Below are 25,242 nucleotides of genomic sequence, written 5' to 3' on the forward strand. Positions count from 1 at the left end.
TTTGCATTTTTTCACTAATCGTTCAGTGTAACTCCACATTGCCCATTGTTCATCTAAACAGAGCAAAGTGCTTCATTTGATCTGTGCTCCACTAATCAAGCCACCGGCCTTTCAGCGCTGCTCCGCTCTCTGCCACTCCTCCTAGGATGCCAGGAAAAGCTGGATCCAATTCTGGGAACCTTCTTCCAGTTTCCCAGGACTGGATCCAGCTTTTCCCCGGCACCCAGCGCTGAAAGGCCAGTGGCTTGATTAGTGGAGCACAGATCAAATGAAGCACTTCGCTCTGTTTAGATGAGCGATTCGCTCATCTCTAATCATGATTTTTAGCATATTAAAAGACTATGCTCAGCTGACTTTGTGCATGTCGGCTGATCATTGCCTTCCAACAAGCATTATTATATTAAGGGTACGTTCACACGTACCGTATTCGCTGTGGATACCTGCCCATTAAATGCAATGGGATGACATACTCGCAGCGATACAGTACGTTCCTGGGACGTGGAGGTTAATGGAGTTATACATACTCGCAGCAGGATTGTCACTGGTGCTGTCTAACTCAGCGCCATTGAATTGAATGGGCAGGTATCCGCAGCGGATTTAGCTGAGAACTCGCCCAAGGCCTATAATCGTTTAGCATAATAGGGCCTTTAGTTTACACTGCTTAAAGGGGTTATCCAGCTAAAATCTTTTTCTTTCAAATCAACTGAATTCATAAAGTTATATAGATTTTTAATTTACTAGAGAGAAAAAGATTTTTGCTGGATAGCCCCTTCAAAGAGGGTTATCCAGGATTAGGAAAAAATGGCCACTTTCTCCCAGAAGCAGCACTACTCTTGTCCTGTTTGGGTGTAATTTTGCACTTCAGATCCATCTGACTGAATAGAGCTGAACTGGAACACCACACACAACCTTAGATGCTGTTTTTGCCAGAAAGTAACTGTGCTTCTTCTAATCCTGGAAAACCAATGTAAGTTTTAATAAACCTGAGCCAATGTGAGCATTCAGACTTCCCATGCATCTTCTAGGAAGAGGATGACGCTAAGTGACCACTAGGTGGCGCACTGTCTGTTCTGTGTATGGCAGAATGCGGGGCGGAAGAAGGAGGAAGCTTCTGGAAGAGCCTGGATGTGCTCAGCCCTCTATATAATATGACGAGCCGGGGCTGAGGAGGAGACACGCTGTCACACACTGTACGTAGCGGTGTATTACACGCACAGAAGAAGACCGGACAGGATTCCTCCAGCTCAGCACAGGTAACACGTGTTACTATATGACACACTTATAATAGTGCTATAGCTGCTGTATGGTTAGGGAAGGTAGACAGCAGATTTGGAACTACGTCTCCCGGCATGCTTGGCGCTTGCGGCATGTGATGAGTGAGGCCCTCTGTTATGGAGCCGCAAGCCGAGTCCGTTTTCTTACACGAAGCACGACAGTGCTCTGCTGACCCGGAAGTCCTGGGGGGTTTTGCGCAGTGCATCTTGGGAGCTGTAGTTTTTTTTTTCTTTACCCTCTTAATAAAACGTGATCACTGGGCTGATCGGTTATACTGTTTATGTAATCGGATTGGACGGTATATCTTGGCTTTCTTACTTAGTTGCTATATTTATGTGAGTGTTGTGTCCAGAGTTGTGCTCGTGTGACTTCCTGCTGCAGTTTTACAGCTTCCTTGTACCTCTCACATTGGAGTCAGCCTCAGCAGCTCCCATCACTAGTTTATTCATTAGCTGTAAAGCATGGGTCCCCAGTGGTTGTATAACTACATGGCCATACCCTGGTGGCTGGAGCAGCACCACTGACATCTGACATGGTAAAGCTGCATGTACAGAGCTTTTTTAAAAAAAACAAAACGTTGTATGACCTAATGATGGGATAAGTCATAACTAGAGATGAGCGAACCTGGAGCATGCTCGAGTCCATCCGAACCCGAACTTTTGCCATTTGATTAGCGGTGGCTGCTGAAGTTGGATAAAGCCCTAAGGCTATGTGGAAATCATGGATATAGTCATTGGCTGTATCCATGTTTTCCAGACAACCTTAGAGCTTTATCCAAGTTCAGCAGCCACCGCTAATCAAATGCTGAACGATCGGGTTCGGATGGACTTGAACCCAAACCCGGCTCGCTCATCTCTAGTCTTAAACTATTGCTTGGTGCGGTGCAGGTTCCTGTTAGTGGCTGGGAGCAGACCGTGATCTCATCTCCATGGTCTGTAATACTCATTTTGTATGTATTTTATACTGTAATTTATATTACTAACTGTATTGGATTCTTCTTTTGACTTTCCTTCTGTTGCAGACAATAAAATTATCATGGCTGACGAGGAAGGTCGAGAACATCCACACAGTCTTCAGGGATTGCTGCATATGGCCATTGAGGCGGGATCAGAATCCAGCAGCTCACAGCAGATGGGGCAGATGTCAGAAGAGGTACAAATCTTGTGGCTATGGTCCTGCTAAGTAGTTGCAGGATGGACAAAACACTATATGAGACATGTCAAAAGTTTTGATCGGTCCGGTCCGAGTGTTCAGACCTGTACCGATTGGGAGAATAAGCCAGGAGAAGACTGTGCTAAGCCCGTCCTCTGCCCGCTCTCTGTCAGCATAATCAGTCGGGCTCCACAGACCTCCATTTTAAGCCCGACTGATCACGTGACGCCGAGCGAGAACTGCACATGGTCTCGGTGGGTCGTGGTCTCTCGGCTTTAACTCCCAATCAGTACAGCTCTTAACACTCCGACCCGGGGCAATCAAAAAAAGTTTCGCAAAACAATGGTGACACTTTAAAGTGGTACTGTCATTTTATTTATTTATTTTTTTGCAGAAATCAGTAGTACAATAGTGTAAAACAGCTGTATTAGTACAGAAGGAAACCCTTTTGTTTAATAAAACCTATTACAGAATTTATAAAAATCACTTGTACTATTGATTTTTGCAGAAAAAAATTAAGGATTAAAGATGAGCAAACCTCGAGCATGCTCGAGTATACGAACCCGAACCTTCGGCATTTGATTAGCGGTGGCTGCTGAACTTTGATAAAGCCCTAAGGCTATGTGGAAATCAGGGATATAGTCATTGGCTGTATCCATGTTTTCCAGACAACCTTAGAGCTTTATTCAAGTTCAGCAGCCCCAGCTAATCAAATACTGAACGTTCGGGTTCGGATCGACCCGAACCCGGTTTGCTCATCTCTATTAAGGATCCATTTAGGTAGCCTCCATTTAGGTAGCCTGTTATACGCTAGCTCAGCCTCACCCATGTAATTCTGGGGCCTATTTTCCAAAGAGGTGCACGGATTCTGGGTTGCCAGCCATAGTTTAAACAAAGAGGAGTAGGAAAAAAGAATTACAGTATTTTTCGGACTATAAGGTGCACATAAAATCCTATAATTTTCTCAGAAATCGAAAGTGCGCCTTATAGTCCGGTGCGCCTTATATGTGAATTAATTCTTCACTTGAGTTAGGGTAAATTCAAACTGAGTAAATCAGGCGGAACTCTCCACCACGGAATCTTGCCTGCTTCAGTGTGCCATAGCCTGTCAATGCTGCGCCTTACAATCTGGTGCGCTTTATAACCGGGTGCGCCTTATAATCCAGTGCGCCTTATATATCAACCTAGACATTTTAGCAGGCGCTCTTTGGTAATGCGCCTTATAATCCGGTGCGAAAAATACTGTAAATAAAACCTTGTATCTTTATTTCATGTCTGTAATTAAAAGCTCCACTTGGGAGCACACGGGAATGCTGGCTCAACACTTTTTTTACAACTCATTTTAGACTGTTATATGGCTTTAAGAGGATATACCATCAGGTACACTCTCTTTAAAATTACACATGAACTGAACGGCGCCGGCACGGGGAAGCCGGTGCCGCAGTCCCTTTTTGAACTGCGGCCCGATTCTTGCGTACGGCGCCATTCTTTCCGTGGTTACCAGGCCGGGGGTGAAGTACGGGAGACGGGCCGGCCCGCCCATAGTGGGAGGAAACCCCCGCCCCTCCATGATGCGGCTCTATTGATTCTAATGGAAACATGTCATGGAGGGGCGGGGGCTTCCTCCCACTGGGGACGGGCCTGCCCGTCTCCCGTGCTTCACCCCCGTGCAAGAATGATGCATGCAACTATTGCAGCATTGTCCGTGCGGCCCTTTGCTTCCATCATTCATGGCTGATGAATGGGGATTCTTTAATTGAGATTAATTTTCTTTTCTCGATCAATTATATGGTAAAATAAAAGGTACCATTAAGAAGTACAACAGGTATAATGTATGCAGTGTCCTGAAGTATGGTTCATGGTAACTACTCCCCCTACAATCCCTAAACATCAACCTACCTGAGAGGAAGGGACAGATCGCTGCTTCCATCTACCTATATAGTGATAACTTATTAGAGAAGTGTTGCCCATTTTCCTGCTCTCAGCAAATCGCCAACACTAGGGGCTAGTGGTACCCTCATAATTAAGCACCTGCTTAACAGGTTATTTGGGTTGGTAAAAAATGTTTCTGGAATCAGCGTTGGGCAGACTACCTATTGGGTCTGCTTAAGCCTGTCGTACTGCTGACCAGGAGGTTGTCTGACGCTAGATGCCACTGGAGAGTTGCCTAGTGGTATTGGAGGGGAACACCAGGTCAGTGCCATGTGTGCTGCAGTTGACTGGTTTAGCCAGACAGCTGGTGTGTTCCAGGAGCAACAATATCCTAAAGGTTTAGTGGCAGCCAAAATCTTAAAAGAGTTTTCCAACCATTAACGGGGTATTCAAACCGGACCATTTATTCCTTATCCACAGAATTTGGGTTAACTTGCAGATAGGAGGGGGTCTGACCGCTGGGCCCCTCGGATGTTCCTAAGAACAATAGTACATTTTTCCCTTGAATATTTGTAGTGGACTGCACATTCCATCCCTATGGGCCTTCCGATCATTGCTAAGTACCGAAAACTGTTTTTAAAAAAAAAGAACGAGTCGTGTGCTGTATCTTTATGACAGTTACTCTTAAAATATCATTTATTTTAAATAAATATTGTTTGACATTAAATGGTACTTATTTTGATGTTTATAGTGATGTCAAAAGTTTTCATTGTTGAAGTTCTGGTTGCTGACCCCCCCCATTGCTAAAACAAGCGTTGAGTTTGAAGTGCCTCTCCACGCTCCCCCAGTGTCCCAGTGTGGCCTCTCTGGTGTCTTCCGCTGGCTGCAGCCCCGCTTCTTCCTAGGCGAGCTCGTCCTGGGAGTGACAGCCCTGGCCACGGCGCTGTCCCGTCTCAGCCAGTGATTGGCTGAGCGCGCTGTCAATCAGGGCTGTGGAGTCGGTAAGCCGCGATTCCGACTCCTGAATTTTATCAGTTCTGACTTCTGCTCCTTCATAAATGGCCGGTCAGATACCAGGGGAGTTATTTATCACACTGGCTCAGCAGCTTCTCCCTAATGTCCTACATGATCCTGGGGCGACTTCTGAGGGAACGAGGAAAGATATAAAGCAGATTCTCCTCTGTGTGTGCAGTGGATGCAGCCAGTCTCCAGCCTCCATGTCCTGAACTACTCACAACTAGACTAGATGGAACATGTGGTCTTTTCCTGCTGAAAATCTTCTATGTTTCTAACTAAATATTCACTATACATACAGAAACACTGCTAACAATGCCAGATACCTGTAATATAGAGGTCAGCCATAGTGATATAGAGGGGGTCACGCATAGTGATATAGAGAAGTCACACATAGTAATATAGAGGGGTCAGTGTGGGTGTGGGGGCACACCATAGCACACACACAGCCTGCTGCAGCCATAGCGTACATACACACAGAGCTGCAGCTAAAGAACACTGAAGAAAAACACCACACTGAGGACAGAGGTTACTGCTACACTACTTATGTCTCCTCCTCTATATTACACAGGATATCTTTATATTACACTGCTGCTCATATACAATCATCCAGCATCGAGGAAGTGAATTGCACAGATCTCCCCCCACACAATGGACTCTTCTAGCTCAGAAACAAACTGCCAAATAGTGACTGACAACTTTTCCCTGACCACCCTTATGTAATAGGGCCAGTGTCCTATTAGAATGTTACTCATAATATATATTGATGAGCAAAACTTAGAACAATTTAGAATTAAGTTTTGACATGAATTTTATAAGATTCTTTTTAAAGCTGGAGTCGGTACATTTTTTTTCTAACTCCGCCTCCAGCCAAAATTAGTTCCGACTCCACATCCCTGCTGTCAATGCTGAGTCAAGTTAATCTCAGAAGTAGCTGAGCTGCAGTCAGCAGGGGACATTAGAGAGGCCACATCGGGACATCAGGGGAGCGCGGAGAGGTAAGCATAACATGGTTATTATGTAATAATAACTTATTATATAGTATGGCTTAGGCCCCGTTCCCACTGAGGAAAGGTAGCGGAATTCCGCAACGGAATTGTCCGCCGCGGAATGCTTTTAGCCTCCCGCTCATAATGGGAGTCTATGGGAGGCACATGTTCATTCTTCAGCGCGGACAGGGCAGGAGCGCGCGCCTTTCCTCAGTGAGAACGGGGCCTTAGTCTCATCTGCCTGCCTTATCAACTTCCCAGTATGGCTAAAAAAAACAGTATCCAGACGTGACCCAGTGAATTGTATGGTGCAGGTTACAGAACAGGGATCCAACAGCAACATAGTAGACAATGGAGGGCACACAGTGTAGGATGCATGTCAGAAGGAAAAAGTTTCTTCAAAAAATTGGCTCTGTAAAAAGAAAAGGGGTCCAACAGCATCCATTAATGTAAAAACCCTTTTATTAGGTGATCAAGTACATAGGAGCAGGTTACTTCTGCTGGGTAGGAACATTCATCTTGCCAGAGATCACTGCTGCAGGACGAATTGCTGCTATCAGTGCTGTATATTCCCTAAAATAATATCTAAGGTGGGTGCAGTGATAGATAAAGTACAGGGGTCACTCATTTCCGATAATTTTTTTTCTAAAGGTCAGTGTATGAGTTAGGTTTTTATGAAAACTTTAGCCTTGTATTTGCACATTAGAAGGGTGGGACCTCTTGGCTTCAGTAGAAGTTTCTTCCAAGGTTAGACCTGGCAGTTTCCACACATTAATCATGATGCATTAGGTAGTGCGTTCAGGATTTCAGCCAAAATGGGTATTATGTTAATGCTCCGTTCTGGCCATCCTCCATTTGGAGTTTAAATAGGAATTATGTTTACAATGGCTTTGCGTCTTATCAGTGTGCTACATCCCATTTGCCTTCTTTTTTCATCCCCTCTCTGACAGGGCAGCGCTGCAGTCTGTTCTCTTAATCCTCCATTCTCCTGAATTCCACTGCACGGCTATAGCAACCCCTGTTATTTGTCTCCTACGCTTTCTGGTTCTAGTTTTTTTTTTTTATTGTTGGTAAAACATAACAGAACAAGGTGTGTTTTCCAGCAGGGGTTCATAATGGGGATTCCATAATGAAGTGTTATGGTCTGAATTGGGTTTTTTCACTCTTAGAAATGATGGCTTATTCCTGCAGCACCACATATTTGACTTCCCTGCACAAATGGGTGGACAAGAGAACCACTGTATGTGTCTATCTTATATTATAGATGCATGTATATTTATATTGGAAATAGCTGTTTCACTTGTTTGGAGATGTTGTCTTGCTGTAGGCCAGTACATAGTATTTTCCCTGTTACTGGTTCACCCTGCACTGGCCATCTGGTATGTCTGTTTCTTGTGCTGTGATCCAGGAGCATTATGTCATAGTGCGGTATGCTACCAGGAGCTCAGATAAGTGCCCTCACTTTACTGGCTGCCCTGTGATCTTAAGCAGATGGAGCCCAGGAAAGTGCTTGCCCTCCAGAAGCATTTCCATTTTCTGGTTTTAGATGGTGGTGATAGAAACCAGTGTGCGTCCATGTAAACAGCTCTTAAAGCTCTAAGGAACCTTGTGCAGCTCTTACAGAACTGATCCCTGTGTATGATGAATTACTCCGGCACGCTTTCTGATCCGCTAGAGCCTTGCTGCAGCAACAAGGTCCACAACGCCTTAATAGTCTATCTTCATGCTCCCCGGATGAGCGATGAAGCGAGCAGTAATATTCATTCAGTTCATCTTTTTTATTTTTTCTAATTATTATTATTAAAGTAGCATCAATGTAAATAATTAGTTGGTGTCTGGTACAGGGCAATCTGCTTGACTAAGCTGCACAAAATCTGTGAAGGAGTTGGCTATTAATGTAAAGCTGGATTCACACGTTCCGAAGGAAAGATGATGAATCACTGTACTGGAGGTGTTTCCCCGCACGGTATAATGTATTAATATCATGCCGGGAGCAGGGAAACTGTTTAAGTGATCGCGCCGCTGTAATGCCAGAGCCGTGTGGCGCGATCATTCAGTTTCCCCGATCTCGGCAGGATGTTAATATATCATGCCGTGCGGGGGAACACCTCCCGTACAGGGATTCACCATCCGTGTTTCATGGAACGTATAAATCCAGCCTAAGTTGGCTATAACTGATTGATTGGCTCACTCTTTATAAAGTGTACCTCTTGTTTAAAAAGATTTTTATAGACCTATACAGATTTGACAGATCAACCCTTCAGAGTGGTGGCACTGTAATTTTCAGGTTGTCGCTGCTGTTTTTGAACCCTCTCCATGGTGCACAGTGGTGTAGTGACCAGAGCTCGGCTGTTTTGTCGGTAGTACAAACACAGGTTTATCTCTTCCTGCTATACCTGCACCAACTCCTTACTGCTATACCATGACATAGTACTGGGAAAACTGGACTGAACAGGTTGGCACTGTGCTGAAGGATTATTTACAGTACACTAACATAGCTGTGGAAGGAGAATGGGGTTACTGGTGCACTGGCTCTTAAAGGGGTACTCCGGCCAAAGGTCACTTACTTTGCAGCTCTAACTGCCGGAAGTTTCGAAAATGCTCACGTCATGGCCAGACAGTGTTCTAGCACCGCCATATTGTGCCGTGACGTCAGCTTGGATGTCTTGCAGTGGGCGTCTCATCTTACGGAATGTACTGCCCTCTTCTTTACAGACAGCACAGTACGTATAAGTGCATCCAGGAATATCATGTGACCCTGAGAGGCCGGGCCAGTGGCTCTATCCTGTCGGCTGCACTCTTGTTTATTGCGAGAGTAGGGCATACAAGTGCTGTCTGTGAAGAGGAGGGCGGCACATTCACATGTAAGAAAAGATGCCCAGGCTGACATCACGGCACAATATGATGGCGCTGGGGCCGGGACGTGAGCATTTTCATAAGAGGTTAACACTTCCAGCGGTCAGAGCTGCACTGTAAGTGAGCTTTGGCTGGAGTACCCCTTTAAGGTGCAATGTGAGTAGAAATAAAGAAACCACAACTGTGCCAAGCACCAAACTGCTGCTGATATGAGAGGGAATCCTTGATTTAATGTTTCTAACATGCCAGCATCTGCCATTTCTGCTCTTAATGTTTCTCTTTGCCTGTAATATAAAAGTTGCACTTTCTTTTTGTTAGAGAAGACAGTGGTTGCAAGAAGCTATGAACAGTGTGTTTGCTGGCCAGGCAGATGAAGTTCAGCAAATGAAGGAATGCCTGAAGGAACTGAGCAGTGAAACAAGTGATGAAGATGGGGAAGAGCGGAAAGAGAGGGCCCTGGAGTTACTGGCAGACCTGTGTGAAAATCTTGATAATGCTTCTGGTAAGGTACAGAAACAGATTAATGTGGAGGGATTCTCTCATTAAAGTGTCACTGTCGTTAAAATTTTTATTGCAGAAATCAATAGTCCAGGCGATTTTAAGAAACTTTGTAATTGGTTTTATTAGCCGAAAAATTTATTTTTATCATGAAAAAGCAGTTTGAAGCTCTCCCCCCTGTCTTCATGGTTTTCCTATGGAGAGAGAAAGTAAAAGCAGCAAAACAGGACAACAAAGAGTTAATTTACATTCACATCTGGGGCTCTCTCCTTTGACAGGCACCATGGACCTCTCTGACCTCTGATTAGGACTCTGAATAGCTCCCCATCCTTTGTTCTTGGCTCTCTGCTGCCCCCTAATCTCGCCCCTCCCCCCTCCCCTCTTCATAGACCAGACAGATCCGACTGATGAAAAAACTGTTGAGATTTCCTGATTCTGAGGAGTGGAAGGCAGAAAGGAGAGGAGGGGGGGGGGAACAGGGAAAAGGATTTTTACATGCAGATAATGGCAGATTTGGCTAATAAACCCAATTACAAAGTTTCTTAAAATCGCCTGTACTATTGATTTCTGCAAAAAAAAAAAAATTAACGACAGTGACACTTTACAGTGAATCCTTCAGTTGTTTTGCTGCCAAGAGCTGCAGACACAGTTGGATTGCTGTTTAAGTATAAAAGCAAGCTGTACCTGGAGTTGATATATTATTGAGTTCTCGGTCAAGGAGGCAGGGCTAAACTGCTCAAGTGTCACAGTTTAGCATGCCTCCTGTCCAAGCTCATTCCTGATTGAGTAAAGGGTTTTGTATGGCTGTCAAGGAGGCTGAGAAACTTGTGCAGCTCAGCTGCGCCTTCTTGACACTTGACTGAGAAATAAGAGCGCTTTTTTAAAGTGACTCTGTACCCACAATCTGACCCCCCCCCCCAAAGCACTTGTACCTTCGGATAGCTGCTTTTAATCCAAGATCTGTCCTGGGGTCCGTTTGGCAGGTGATGCAGTTATTTTTCTAAAAAACAACTTTTAGGGTACAAACACACGCAGCAGATACGCAGCAGATTTGATACTGTGTTTAGTTATTTAGATCTAATCTGCTGCATATCGCAGCAGTAAATACGCAGCGTATAAGCCGTGTGTGTTTGTACCCTTAAGCTTGCAGCCCCGTGCCCTACAGGAGTGGCCTAGATTATGTATGCATAATGCCCCTATTCCACGAGTCGTTTGGAGGAGCAAACGAGCGCTATTAGCGCTCGTTTGCTCCTCGTTCCCCGCTCGCTGACGCCGCTATTCAACATGGCTGCAGCGAGCGGGAGAGGGCGGCAGGGAGCTGAGGGGGGGCTGCCCGGGTGATCGCTGATCGTCCGGGCAGCCCATAGGATATAGCAGCGTCTGCTGCCGATGCTCCTATTCAACGGAGCGACGGCAGCAGATCGCTGCTATATCAGTCGCTTGTTTTTCAACATGTTGAAAAACAAGCGACTGCAACGATCAGCCGACATGAACGATGTCGGCTGATCGTTGCACTCTATTCCACGGGACGCATATCGTTCGTAGCGGCCGATATCTGCCGAATACGAACGATATTGCTCCTTTAAACGACCCGTGGAATAGGGGCTTTAGGCTGGCACAACGTCTTTGTCCCTTCTTCCCGCCCTTCTCATCATTAGGAATGCTCCAGGCAGATTGCCTACTATTTGTCAGCTGTGTCATCCCGGCACATGGGCTGGATCGTTAAAGAGTCACTGTCGTATTTTTAATTTTTTGCAGAAATCAATAGTCCAGGCGATTTTAAGAAACTTTGTAATTGGGTTTATTAGCCAAATCTGCCATTATCTGCATGTAAAAAGCCTTTTCCCAGGTCCCCCTTCCTCTTTTTCATCCACTCCAAAAAATCTGAAAATTGTGACTTGTTGCAGGAGTCGTACCCTGTCTGTTCTAGGGAGAGGGGAGGGGGGAGGAGAAAGGAGGGAGTTAGCCGGCAGCAGAAAGCAGATAACAGAGGGGAGCTGGGTGACAGCTGTAATCTGAGCTCAGACAGGTCACTGGTGATGGTCAGAAGAGATAACGGGTGAGGGATTTGTAGATTAACTCTTTGTTGTCCTGTTTTGGTCTTTTCTTTAGCTCTCTCCATAGGAGAACAATGAAGACAGGGGGGAGAGCTTCAAACTGCTTTTTCATGATAAAAATGCATTTTTCGGATAATAAACCCAATTACAAAGTTTCTTAAAATCACAGTTACAGTTTGCCTTTTATATCTGAACAGCAAACCTATAGTGCCCACAGCTCTTAGCAGCAAATCTGACAGGTTTCCTTTGAACAGTGTAAATAAAGTTTTAAAGTATGCCCATCCTGATGCCATCAACAGTCTATAGAGCAGTCTCAGGACTTGAGTCCTCTCTATAGTGGGTGCCTCCTGGACTGATGCATTAAACCCCCACCCCAACCGCCAATACCATTTTGTCATCACCAGTGCAGGCCTGGTCCTTTTGGTCTGCCTGTCTCCTAAGGCTGTTATTCGTGATTAAAAACACCTTTTTTTCTGGCAGTGCGGGGTCTAGAGCATCTGTACCATAGGCCTGCAGCACCCCTCTCCTCACATTTCTTCTTTTTCAGCACACCCCTGAACTGGATCTTAATTTTCGACGTGCTAAAGATCCAACCTAGGGCTGTGCCGAAAAAGGAGAGAGGCACTGCAGGCCTAGGGCATGGATGCTCTTGATCGTCAATTAAAGGGGTTATCCAGCGCTGCAAAAACATGGCCACTTTCCTCCAGAGACAGCAGTACTCTTGTCTCCAGCTTGGGCGGGGTTTTGCTGCTCATTTCCATTGAAGTGAATGGAGCTTAATTGCAAACCGCACCTGAACTGAAGACACGAGTCGTGTTGTCTCTGAAAGAAAGCGGCCATGTTTTTGTAGCACTGGATAACCCCTTTAAATTGTTTGTGCGGAGAGCAGTGTGAGTGGACACTATGGGACACTGAGGGAGGAAGGATTCTGACAATTTTACTCATTTAATACATTTAATCTTCATTTTCAAAAAACCCTTTTAGGCCATGTTCACACACTGCATTTTAGCATTAAACAACATCCGTTGCTTACAAGGTTGCAACAACGGCCATTGTTTATTGGCAGCGATTGATTACATAGCATTGTATGGAACAACGGCCATACTGTATACACTACAGCTGTTGTCTGCGGCTGCACAAAATAATTGACTGTTCTGTTTTGTGTGGCCGCTATTCAGTCAACAGCGGCCGTACAAGATAGCCTGTGCTCACAGTGTAAAGTACAGCTCCCAGCCTTGCATTACACTGTGGTCTATGGCAAATTGGAGTGCGGGCACACCCGAATGTGATGTTAATCCAGCCTGTTGTTTAATCATGTTACACATATTTTCTTAAGAATCTTAGTGTAACATAGTAAATAAGGTCGAAAGAAGACAAGAGTCCATCAGGTTCAACCTAGGGGAACCCTACTGTGTTGATCCAGGGAAGGCAAAAACCCCTATGAGGCAGACGACAATTGCCCCACCACAGGGAGAAAACTCCCTCCCGACTCCTATGGCAACCAGAATAATCCCTGGATCAACGTATCACCGGAAATCTAATGCCCATAACTTGTAATATTATATTGTTCAAGAAAAGCATCCAGGCCTCCCTTGAACTTATTTAATGAATCGGCCGTGACAACATCATGTGACAGAGAGTTCCACAGTCTTACCGCTCGTACAGTAAAGAACGTGCCTCGATGCTGATGATGAAATCTTCTTTCCTCTAGATGTAGAGGATGCCCCCTTGTCATGGTTACAGACCTAGGAGTAAAAAGATCACTACAAAGATCTCTGTACTGTCCATTCATATATTTGTACATTGTGATCAGATCGCCCCTGTGTTTTAAAAAATGTTCCATTTAGCTATCTATATTTTAAAATAATCTTTAGACCTTGTAGTTTCCATTGTACAAGGTTGTACTAGGAGCCTTCATCATCATCACCCAACATCTTCAGAATCTTATTTTATGTATTTAAAGGGGTACTCTGAATCGGGTTACAAACAATAACCTGTGGCATATAGCTTTACTTGCCTGTCTTCCCCAGTTCTGAAACCACCAAAAATACATTTTGTTTTTTTTTGAAGGGGGGGGGGGGGGGTAGTTCGGTATTTTGTGGTTGAGCAGTTGCTCATTACCACAGTTCCCAGAAATGCATGGCTATAATGCTTTTTTTTTTTTTCCTTTTTATACAGATTTCTGTAAGCTGGCTGGGATGGACTTGATGCTGAATCGCTACTTGAGCTGCCCAGAGGCTGAACTGCGCTGGCGAGCCGCTGACCTAGTTGGCATTTGCAGTCAAAATGTGCCCTTTGTCCAGGAGACAGCGATGAGTCTTGGTGCTGTGAACAAACTCTTGAAATTGCTGGACCTGGACAGCAGTGAAACAGTCAGAATAAAGGCTCTTTTTGCAATATCGTGTAAGTGTTATTCACGCTTTATTAAAATGTATTGGCTACAATGAAGTAAGATACCATAACATATGTTACTAGGGTCATGGCTCCTAGAAGGCTCTGTATAGAAGGCTAGTACCGGTAGTGCCACCTATTTCCTTCCACTACAGGTCATGCATTGATCCTTCCATTCATTGTAATCATACAGGTTTGGTGCGGGAGCAGGAGGCAGGCCTTGCCGAGTTTGTGAAGTTGGACGGGTTTTCTGTGCTGATGCGTGCCATGCAGACCGATATACTGAAGCTGAAGATAAAATCCGCATTCCTGCTGCAGAATCTTCTGATAAGCCATCCAGAGCATAAAAGTAAGAATAATTATTTTTATAATGTTTTTTTGGGGTGCAAGGTGACCAAAGCACACCAGTTCTCGTATTGGGTAGGCTTTTTTATGACATTAATAATGCAAAAAAAAAAAATACCCTAGCTATTAAAATAAAAATAATAACATATCTTTTGTTTGAAAAAATGGGAGATAAAGGGGGCTTTTGCAATTCTAATAATGGAGATGTTTTATAGTTAAAAAATATATATTATTATGTTACATTTTTAGCCCTTATAAGGGACATCACTGTACAATTGCCTATGCTGGTCATTGCAGTGTCCTGTCATTTTACTGTTCTCCCATCACATTCTGCCTATTGGTGTAATAGGAAGAGAATTATAACGGAGGCTTTTAGAAAGCTCCTGGCAGCCATGACATTGGTTGGGATAGGTGGGGCTGATGGGGTTGATTGAAGACTGGAAGTGATCAGCACTTGAATTCTAACCAAGGCTGGGTTCACACTAGTGTTGTCACGATACCAGAATTTTGAGTTCGATACCAATACCAACTTTTTTTTTTCAATGCTCGATACCAATTCGATACTGAATAAATTACATAAAAAACCCCACAAGAATAGAAATTGAAACACTAGCTAGCTGGGGATGATGGGAGTTGTAGTCATGTAACACACACCAGCTATCAAGGGGATGGTGGGGGCTGTAGTCATGTAACACACACAGTTCAGCTACCAGGAGGATGGTGGGGGCTGTAGTCATGTAACACACTTCAGCTACCAGGAGGATGGTGGGGGCTGTAGTCATGTAACACACACTTCAGCTACCAGGAGGATGGTGGGGGCTGTAGTCATGTAACACACTTCAGCTACCAGGGGGATGGTGGGGGCTGTAGTCATGTAACACACTTCAGCTACCAGGAGGATGGTGGGGGCTGTAGTCATGTAAAACACACTTCAGCTACCAGGAGGATGGTGGGGGCTGTAGTCATGTAACACACACTTCAGCTACCAGGGGGATGGTGGGGGCTGTAGTCATGTAACACACTTCAGCTACCAGGAGGATGGTGGGGGCTGTAGTCATGTAAAACACACTTCAGCTACCAGGAGGATGGTGGGGGCTGTAGTCATGTAACACACACTTCAGCTACCAGGAGGATGGTGGGGGCTGTAGTCATGTAACACACCAGCTATCAAGGGGATGGTGGGGGCTGTAGTCATGTAAAACACACTTCAGCTACCAGGAGGATGGTGGGGGCTGTAGTCATGTAACACACACTTCAGCTATCAAGGGGATGGTGGGGGCTGTAGTCATGTAACACACACTTCAGCTACCAGGAGGATGGTGGGGGCTGTAGTCATGTAACACACTTCAGCTACCAGGAGGATGGTGGGGGCTGTAGTCATGTAACACACTTCAGCTACCAGGGGGATGGTGGGGGCTGTAGTCATGTAACACACTTCGGCTACCAGGAGGATGGTGGGGGCTGTAGTCATGTAACACACACCAGCTATCAAGGGGATGGTGGGGGCTGTAGTCATGTAACACACACCAGCTATCAAGGGGATGGTGGGGGCTGTAGTCATGTAAAACACACTTCAGCTACCAGAAGGATGGTGGGGGCTGTAGTCATGTAACACAAACTTCAGCTATTGGGATGATGAGGGCTGTAGTCATGTAACACACACAGTTCAGCTATTGGGATGATGAGGGTTGTAGTTGCACATTTCGTGCTTCCAGGGCTTGGTGACCAGGATCTGGGCGGCAGGGTAATCTGCAGGTTACAGCCCCCCTCCCCCATCAGAGCACGGCCGACCTCCTGGTCATCCCCCACTGATGTCTGCCCGGGAGTTATCTGAGGGCCCTGGCCGCTCCTCCTCACAGTCCTGCGGCCCCCACCTCACAGTGCAGCCAGATGGAGTGGCCGCATCTCCTCCGTCCTCCTCTCCCCGACACCCGCTCTCCCTCTTCAGCCTCCTCACCTCCTCTCCCTTCTCCTCCGTCCTCCTCTCTCCCGGACCGCCTGCTCTCCCTCTTCAGCCTCTTCACCTCCTCTCCCTTCTCCTCCGTCCTCCTCTCTCCCGGACCGCCCGCTCTCCCTCTTCAGCCTCCTCACCTCCAGCCTTCTCCTCCGTCCTCCTCTCCCCGACCCCCGCTCTCCGTCTTCAGCTTCCTCACCTCCAGCCTTCTCTGTCCTCCTCTCCCGGACGTCCCGCTCTCCTCCGTGCAGCTCCACATGCCACATAAATCATCTCTCTGATAACAGAGTGTGGCTGAGCCGGACCCTATTATCAGAGAGACACCGGCAGCGGGGGTCTGCTACACACAGTAGCCGACCCCTGCAGCATACGGAGCGGCTCAGGAGGGGTTAATGCCGCTGTCAGTGTGACAGCGGCATCTACACAGTTACACAGCCGGCACTAGCAATTGCTATGTGCCGGCTATTTGAAATTGGCGCCGCCGGGAACGGAGGGAGAGAGAGCGCGGAGGAAGTGACAGGTGGGAGCAGGGGGCGGCACACAGAGAACACGGCCGGCACTCAGATAGCCGCCAGCCGTGTTCTCTGCTCTATACTTTGTTAATTAGCATTATAGCGCAGTTTAACAAAGTTTCGATACCAGGAAATCCTGGTATCGAACCGTTTTTTTGCCCGAAATATCGATACTATCGTGCATCCCTCGTTCACACTACATATGTCAGTCAGTATTGTGGTCCTCATATTGCAACCAAAACCAGGAGTGGATTAAAAACACAGAAAGGCTATGATCACACAATGTTGAAATTGAGTGGATGGCCGCCATATAACAGTAAATAACGGCCATTATTTCAATATAACAGCCATTGTTTTAAAATAACAGCAAATATTTGCCATTAAATGGCGGCCATCCACTCAATTTCAACATTGTGTGAACAGAGCCTTTCTGTGTTTTCAATCCACTCCTGGTATTGGTTGCAATATGAGGACCACAATACTGACTGAAATATACGTAGTGTGAACCCAGCCAAAAGGTGCTCCGGTTGCTATTGAGTGTGGCATCAAGGCAGTTAATGTGGACCTAGATCTAGCTCTGATACCAGTCTCTGACCAAAGCTGGCCGGTATGGAAGGTTCAATAATAGTCTTGTGTCCCACAGTAAAAGAAAAATCAGGCTAGACTAAGATTAGACTAGTTTTAATGTGATAGAAGTTGATCCAGGGATTTATTCCTATTGCCATAATTATTATAATTGGGAATCTTCTCCCTCCTTTGGGGGAACTTGGTATCTGCCTCGCCTCATGAATGTTTTCGCCTTTCTCTTGGTCAACACGGTAGGGTTAAAGGGAACCAATCACACTAAAATTGGGCATAAAGGTAAGGAAACGTGCTGGTACATCAGCCAGCACGCTTCCTTACCATCCCATTAAAGGTTAAACTTGATGGGCTTTTGTCTTTTTTGAAGCTTATCTTGAAATTAAAAAAAAAAAAAAATTATTATTTATGGTGTGCTTACACAGAGAGCTTTATCTGACAAATTACTGAAGCCAAAGCCAGGAACAGACTATAGACCATTAACAGGTCATAAAGGAAAAACTGAGATTTCCCCTCTTCTCAAATCCATTTTACGTGGAAAGATTGTGTAAAAAAAAAAAAAAGTTAAATCGTTTGAATGTGTGTATACAGGCAACGATCCAACAACTAGCTAAAATTGGCGTCGATAGCTTCTTTTGAGCTGACCATAAAGTCATTGTTAACTGTTTGCTACTCGTTTGCAAATCTTTCGTGTATGTACACATTGTTTGTTCATAATTACGAATATTCGCAGACTGCAGTATACAAACGATCGTAACTAACGCCTATCGTTATTATATATTATGGTGAAAGATTCAAGTTATTCTTGTTTGCAATTGCTTATTGTTAATCGGTAGAAACGAAAAATCGTTTACGAGTCTAATAGGACCCTTTTAGAGTTTGTTCTCTCGTTGTCAAAAGGCCCCGTAACATCCTTGGTCATGAAAAGTTCGAAAACACCATATTTATTAGGTAGTTTGGCACCTCCACCAATAAGCTGCTCAGCACAGTCGTGGTTCTGGTATATACACAATGAGCAGGGCTGGAAGCAGCTGGCGTAGTTTGTTATGTAGTGGCCATGCCTAATTACTGCAGTTAAACCTTTAGTGAAGTGAATAGGAGCCGAGCATCCAGCACTACCATCCCACAATGAACAGAACCAGCGGCTCCTGGGCCTATTTATTGTGTAGATAGGAGAGTTATTGCTTTGCAAACAGGGGCTTGTCAGGTGTTGGCAACCCACCGATTAGACAGTGATGGCCTATTTTAGGGATAGGTCATCGTGCAAAGGTCCCAGAAAACCTCTTTCAGTCCTGGGTCAAGAAGTTATAATTACTTCTATCTGTTCTTCAATTGGGTGAACTGTAGTTGTTGAGAACTTGTATTGCAGCCATCCTGATGTACGGTGTGGTACTGTATTAGCCTAAAAAATCTATATAGGGAAAAAGGTTTGTGTCAAAAAGACTAAATCCATGAATCCTACAATGAATGTTTATCGCACACACCAGTCATCTGCCAACAATAACTGCAGTGCATGCCCCATCATATTTTCCACACCTAAAGTTTTATTGTAGTTTGAGAAAACAGGAAAAGACATGTTCAGACTACTACACCAGACAACCTGAAGTATGTTAGAAAAAAAAAGTGCAGTATTGGTGCATTCCTTTAGTACAGGGAAATTGCTTTAGGGTAGCTTCACATGTACCGTATCGCAGTGGATTTTTTTGCTGCGGATCCACAGCAGATTTGACAGTGCGGATTTAATGCTGTGTACATTCATTTAGACAAATCTGCTGCGGATCCGCAGCAGAAAATCCACTGCGATTTGGTGCGTGTGACGCTACCCTTAATCAGGGATCCATTAGTCCAGGAAAGGAGAAATCTGATGCTTGTATTTCAGCCCAAGACTTAACGATAATGTGGCATTTTACAAGCTAAGGGGTATGTTCACACTGAGTAAAACAGGTGAAATTTTTTGCCTGTCTGTGTGCCATAACATCTATATGGGAGAGCGTGCGCTCTCCACTCCAACAAGTGAAATGTCACTTCTTCGAGCGGAGAGCGGCGGCAGCGGAGGAGCGCGCGCTTTCATAGTCAATTCTACCTAATTTACTCAGTGTAAACACACCCTAGAAGTAGAAAACTGAAAAGAGAGCTAACTAGGGAATTAATTTCATAAGTATGGCGTTTATTTGTTAACTATAGTAAAACATCATATAATTTAAGTGAATGGGTAAAATTTATCATGCTTTTATGACTTTTTGCCCTGTTCTCAACCACTCTTAAAGAGGTAGGTTGGGCTTAGTGTTAGCTAAAATCTACCCTAGCTTATAGCAATGAACTGACGGCCTTGGCTGAATCTGTGGATTTATCAATTGGTCTCTTAATAAAAATGGTGAATGTGACACCAGCAGGATTTTACTAAAAATGTGATTGTGTGTCTATGGATTCAATAGACTGAAGTGAATAATTGTTTTGAACAGTCTTGACCATTAATAAAATTCACATTACATTGGTTGGAGATGTAATCCTTTGTCATTGTTTTACAGGTTCCTTGTGTTTCATGGGGATGATCCAGCAGCTGATCTCTCTGCTTCGTACTGAGCACAGCCCTTTCCATGAACATGTCCTCTCTGCTCTGTGCAGGTAGTTTTCACATTTCTTTTTTAGCTGAATATATCTCCAAATAAGTGACATCACGACCTGCCTGGACTTAAAGCGTAACTGTCATGTTTTTTTTATTGCAGAAATCAGTAGTATAAGTGATTTTAAGAAACTCTGTAATGGGTTTCATCAGCCAAAAAAGCCTCCTTCTGTACTCAAGAAGCAATCTCCCAGCCTCCCCCCCTGACTTCTTATCTGTGCATTATCAGGCAAACACGATTTCATTACAGAGAAGCCAGTGAAGACGGGTTCTGCTCTCTCCATTGTAAGCCTATGAAGGGGGGAGGGGCTGAGGGAGATGAGGGAGCAGGAAGAGGTGACATGAAGGTCAGATGTTTGTAGACTCTCTGGGCACCTAAAATGCTAAATTCAGGTGTCAGAAAGGTCAGTGCTTATCTATGAACTTACTGAGAGAAGATTGCAGGGTGTTGTGCTTTGCAGAAATCCTCCGTGCTCAGTCACTCCTAACAGCCCCTCCCCTCTCCATAGCCACATAATGGAGACAGAAATCCTGCTTCATCTGATGTGAGGGGGGAGGCTGGGAGATTGCTTTTTCAGTACAGAAGGAAACTCTTTTAGTACATAAAACCTATTACAGAGTTTCTTAAAATCTCTTGTACTGTTGATATTTAATGTTTTCAGAATAATGACCCTGAAATGACAGTTACGCTTTAAGGCCCTATAACATGGAGCAATAATATGCTGAATCAGGCCGATTTGGCAGATCAATGCCCCGTGCAGTAAAGACAACTATCAGCCAATGACCGTGATCATCGGCTGATCATGTCTTTTGGTAGTGTCTACGGCTGCTGACGGCTAATGAATGTAAAAAGAAAATAATAAAGTATATATACCCGTCCATGCGCCCTGTTTCTTCTGCCTGCTCCCCAGTCTCTTCCTGACTTCTGCCTGCAGGCTGCTCTGCCTATGACTAGCTGAGACAGGACTAGCTGGGTGGCTGTCACTTCAGAGACTGACTCTGCATTTCTATCGTCATCTGCAGACAGGAGCCAGGAAGTCACAGGGGAGTGGGCAGAAGCATCAAGGAGCATGGTCAAGTGTGTATCAACTTTATTACTTTACACTAAAAAGGCAAGGGCTGCACGGACATCGCTAACAATGTCTGTGTAGCCCTTGCTGCGGGATAGTCGAGCCGTGTAATAGGCTCAGTAAAAGAGTGCCGATCTAGCAGATGAGTGCTCGTTTTAATTGTGGATCGGGCCGTGTAATACAGCCCTTACCGTAAAGGATGTTTTTTGTAGTTAAACGTAGAATACTTAGGTGGGGGGAACCTTGCTTACTTTAGGACCCCCCCTTCCCCCTTCCTTTAGTCGGAACCAGTTTGAGACTAGGAGCACCTCCCATTCTTGCAGACTCAAAATATAGTTGTTCTACATACCTGGCTGACCCATTGCCTCTCTGCACTTTGTCAATCAAGCCAATAAAGGCTGTCAGTCAGCCGATCTTTGCATTGGACCAGTGTGAATGCATCCGCCATGTCAACTTTCCTGTATTATTTTGGATACAATAGCAAAAGCTTGAGGCCCTATTACACCAAGGGACCCGTATTCCGCTGATTATTGGCCGTTACGGCCGATAATCGCTTGGTGTAATAGCTAGTGTTAAAAGACAACAATCAGTCGACATGCATAATCCTTGTCTTTCAACATGTTGAAAAATATTACAATGATAACGAAAGGCAGATGGCCGTCACTCTGCCTAACAGGAGCGGCGTCAGCAGACCGGCGCTATCTCCTATGAGCTCCTCCTGTAACTCCCCACCCCACTCTAACCCGCACGCTGTCAGTGTGTGTAATAGTGCCGGCAGCGAGTGGGGAACAAGGAGCAATTGAGCGCTCATCTGACAGGTCGGCGCTCGCTAGCTCCTCCAGACCGGCCTGTGTAATAGGGGCTTTAAAGTGAACTGGCCATAAATATAGTAAATGCAATCTAAAAAAAAAATCACCTTGTTAGGCAGTGGTACTGTGGATATGACGCTATAGTTCTGTTTGTATTGCAAATCAAATGATTGTTCACTGTGTCTTTGTCTAGTATGACAACAGATTTCCCACAAGGAATAGCAGAATGTCGGGCGCCTGAATTAGCTTTTGAAGATTTGCTCAAAGAACGATGTCAATTGGTGCAAAAACAGGAGGAATATCAGGTAAGGGCTGCTGGTATTCACAGGTGTGTTAGTGTATCCATTAAGGAAACCTGTGGGGTTTGGTGTACTCAATACTCTCATTGAGGCTTTTTTCACACAAAGCGTTAAAAGGAGAAGTCCAGTGAAGTCCTTTTTTTCTCTGCACTTACTACTGCATCAAGGCTTCACTTCCTGGATAAAATAGTGATGTCACAAACCGACCCTGATGGCAGGGGGATGCTCAGTGTCCCTCCAGTGCCTTGTGTCCCTCAGTATCCCCCTGCCATTATCCTCTCCAGCAGCCACAGCTCGCACAGCTCTGGGAGTTTGGTTGTGACATCACCATTCCATCACGTTGGAACATGTCCTTAGATTTATAAGCTCCACAAAATCACGCAAAGACCTTGCCCACCCTATCAATTTCTAGTAATTTCTGTTCACACAGTGAAGCGAGCGGCTCCGGCTCACTGTGTGCTATGGGAAGCTCTGATGCAGGCGCGCGCTAATGCGCCTGCATCAGAGCTCTGCGGCCAGACGGATCATCCGGCCGATACTTAAGGTCTGTTACGTATTGTGAACATAGCCTTAAAGTGATACTGTCACCCCATTTCTGTATGCAGACTTCTCTATACAGCTGTAAAGCTCAACTTCTGCAGTTTTAATACCTTACTTTACTTTATTTTAGATTTCTTGGTGCTTTTTATTGTTGGGCCAGGGCTTCAAGTCCGCAGCACCCCTTAGCCCAGCCCACATCGCCACTGTAGGCCCCGTCCCTCCGTGATGTCATTAGCCTTTATGCCTCGCCCCCTCAACAGCCATTGGAAAGGGCCGGCCTAGAGGTCTAGGCCCCACTGCCTCTAGGTTGGCCCATTCCTGTGGCCTCTGAGTGGGCGGGACCTATACACAGATGATGTCAGAGGGGTGGGGCCTGTGGCGCTGATGTAGATGGGGCTAAATGGCGCTGCTGGTGTGAAGCCCCGCCCTGGGTGCCACAAACCATTAATGATAAAATGCATCTTTCACTGGACCAAGCACCAAGAAATCTATAATAGGTAAGATATGAAAATTGCAGAATTTAGGCTTTACAGCTGTGTAGAGAAGTCCTCATACAGAGAGAGGGTTATAGTCACTTTAAGGAGTCTATTACAGAGGTGCAGGCAATTGCTGTATGGTTTGTGCAGCCCTTTCCCTTTATGATTGTCATTCACACATCACTATCACACAGGCTAAAGTGCGGCCAACAGATTGATTAATCAGAATACATGTTCAGCGTTTGCTGATTGCTCAGCTTCTTACTGCAATATTTGCCTTTCCTGCCTATAATCGCCCTGTATAACAGGGCGAACCTATGTTGTACCATTCATTCAGTTCAGGTATGATTGAATGGGCAGCATTACTGATGAGTTTTCCTTCGTTACCATGATAAAAAACTGCTGGTAGTGTAGCAGATGTACTGTAGGGTGACTCCCCCATCAGCATTGATTAATTATACCCTTACATTGTACGCTCCTGCGAACGCCTCATTTCCTTGTTAGATTTTGATTAGTATTTTTAAGGTTGGTTATTTGCATGCGCCCAGCCAATTGTCTCTTGTACCCAGTAATTATATCCTTACTGACTAATGGGGAAACTACTGGGTTCACTCTTATCTGGCGCACTTTTTAATTCTTTCACTTTGTATTAGATAACCGCTGGGTAAAGAAAGAAGAATGTTGCATTCACATCAGGATAATAGATCCTTTGTGATCAGTGTTATCTGTTTCACTGAAGCAAAGCAATTTACATTTGTGTCCCTAATGTGATTAACAGAAAATCAAGAACAAAGATCAGATGTAATAAAATGGCAGTGTTACTAAGATACAGTGATACTCAGTGGCTCAGTGATGCTTCTTCTCTTCTGTAAATGAATGGATGCATTAGTGAACAAAGTTGCTAGGAAAGATGCAAAGGGATGCAGTTTTGATATTGGTCCAGTACAACCTGGGTCTCTCCAGTCGTTGCAAAACTAAAACTCCCAGCACGGAGAGTTTTTGGCTGTCTGGAATGCTAGGAGTTGTAGTTTTGCAGGTGAACACAGGTTGAAGATCTCTGCTCTATTGGATGCTAAGATACTTTGTTCCACCCATTAGGGTTCTCCTGTGTGACAAAGTCCCTATGTATTAATAATTCGGTAATGGAGGACTAAAATTTACAGTACAATGTCTTGGGTCCTCCTACGTGGCCTTTTACAAGGCACAATTATTGCATATATCCATGCTGTCAGTTAACGCATCACACATACTTACCATCAGCACTGCTTTGTGACTCGGCAGTGTCCACTTCAGTCTGCCACTGTAACTACAGGCCCTGCCTCCTCCTGAATAGTTGACAGATGGAAGAGGCGAGGTGGCAGCCTGAAGACACAGCAGCGGCCAGAGAGAATTGGAGCTGACCGTGCCAGATCACACAGCAGTGCTAATGGTAAGTATGCACTGCATGTGTTATTTGGAAACTGACAGGACAAATATATGCATTGCTTAGGTTGGGTTTACATCCGATTTTTGCATGTCGAGTGTTTGTGTTTTATGCATAAAAAGTATCGAAGCATATTGCTTGACATACCCATAGACTTCTGTTGGAAATATGTAGTAGAGGTTTAGTTACAATTGAACATTGCTATTCTTGCTGAAGTCTTAGGGTATTTTCTTCTGTTTTAGGAAGAACTGGACTATTGCGAGCGCCTTTTGAAGATCTGTTTCAGTGACAATCCTGAAGACAATGGGATGGACCGGTGATCGATTCTAAAAGATATGTCCACCAGTGGTGCCTCGTGATGGGGCAGATGAGGAATATGAATGAAACTGCTAACTTATGAACTGCTTCCTTGGTTCCTCTCAGACGGATGTAATCTTTGTTTCAAAAGAGGAGTTTGAGAGGGTTGTTTTTGTTTGTTTGTTTTTTTAAATAAAGAACTACAAAGACA

The 25,242-nt window shown here is 44.9% G+C and overlaps 1 protein-coding gene across 1 annotated transcript; it reads left to right on the forward strand.

Moving 5' to 3' along the window:
- The first annotated feature begins 1,080 nt into the window (after positions 1-1,080).
- Positions 1,081-25,242, forward strand: HSPBP1 (HSPA (Hsp70) binding protein 1). The gene is made up of 8 exons (XM_069947336.1): positions 1,081-1,253; positions 2,297-2,427; positions 9,477-9,660; positions 13,892-14,116; positions 14,298-14,453; positions 20,023-20,119; positions 22,190-22,301; positions 24,977-25,242. The coding sequence occupies exons 2-8, from the start codon at positions 2,311-2,313 to the stop codon at positions 25,052-25,054; spliced, it is 969 nt and encodes a 322-aa protein (XP_069803437.1). The 5' UTR covers positions 1,081-1,253; positions 2,297-2,310; the 3' UTR covers positions 25,055-25,242.

This window comes from Dendropsophus ebraccatus, chromosome 12 (assembly GCF_027789765.1).
Source record: "Dendropsophus ebraccatus isolate aDenEbr1 chromosome 12, aDenEbr1.pat, whole genome shotgun sequence".
Classification (NCBI taxonomy): domain Eukaryota; kingdom Metazoa; phylum Chordata; class Amphibia; order Anura; family Hylidae; genus Dendropsophus; species Dendropsophus ebraccatus.

What these genes read in the sequence shown, in the direction of transcription:
- HSPBP1 (XM_069947336.1), top strand. Translation starts at nt 2,311, where the DNA reads ATGGCTGACGAGGAAGGTCGAGAACATCCACACAGTCTTCAGGGATTG. An exon ending in TGGGGCAGATGTCAGAAGAG is followed by an intron (nt 2,428 to 9,476) that starts GTACAAATCTTG and finishes TCTTTTTGTTAG; the next exon opens with AGAAGACAGTGGTTGCAAGA. An exon ending in AAATCTTGATAATGCTTCTG is followed by an intron (nt 9,661 to 13,891) that starts GTAAGGTACAGA and finishes CTTTTTATACAG; the next exon opens with ATTTCTGTAAGCTGGCTGGG.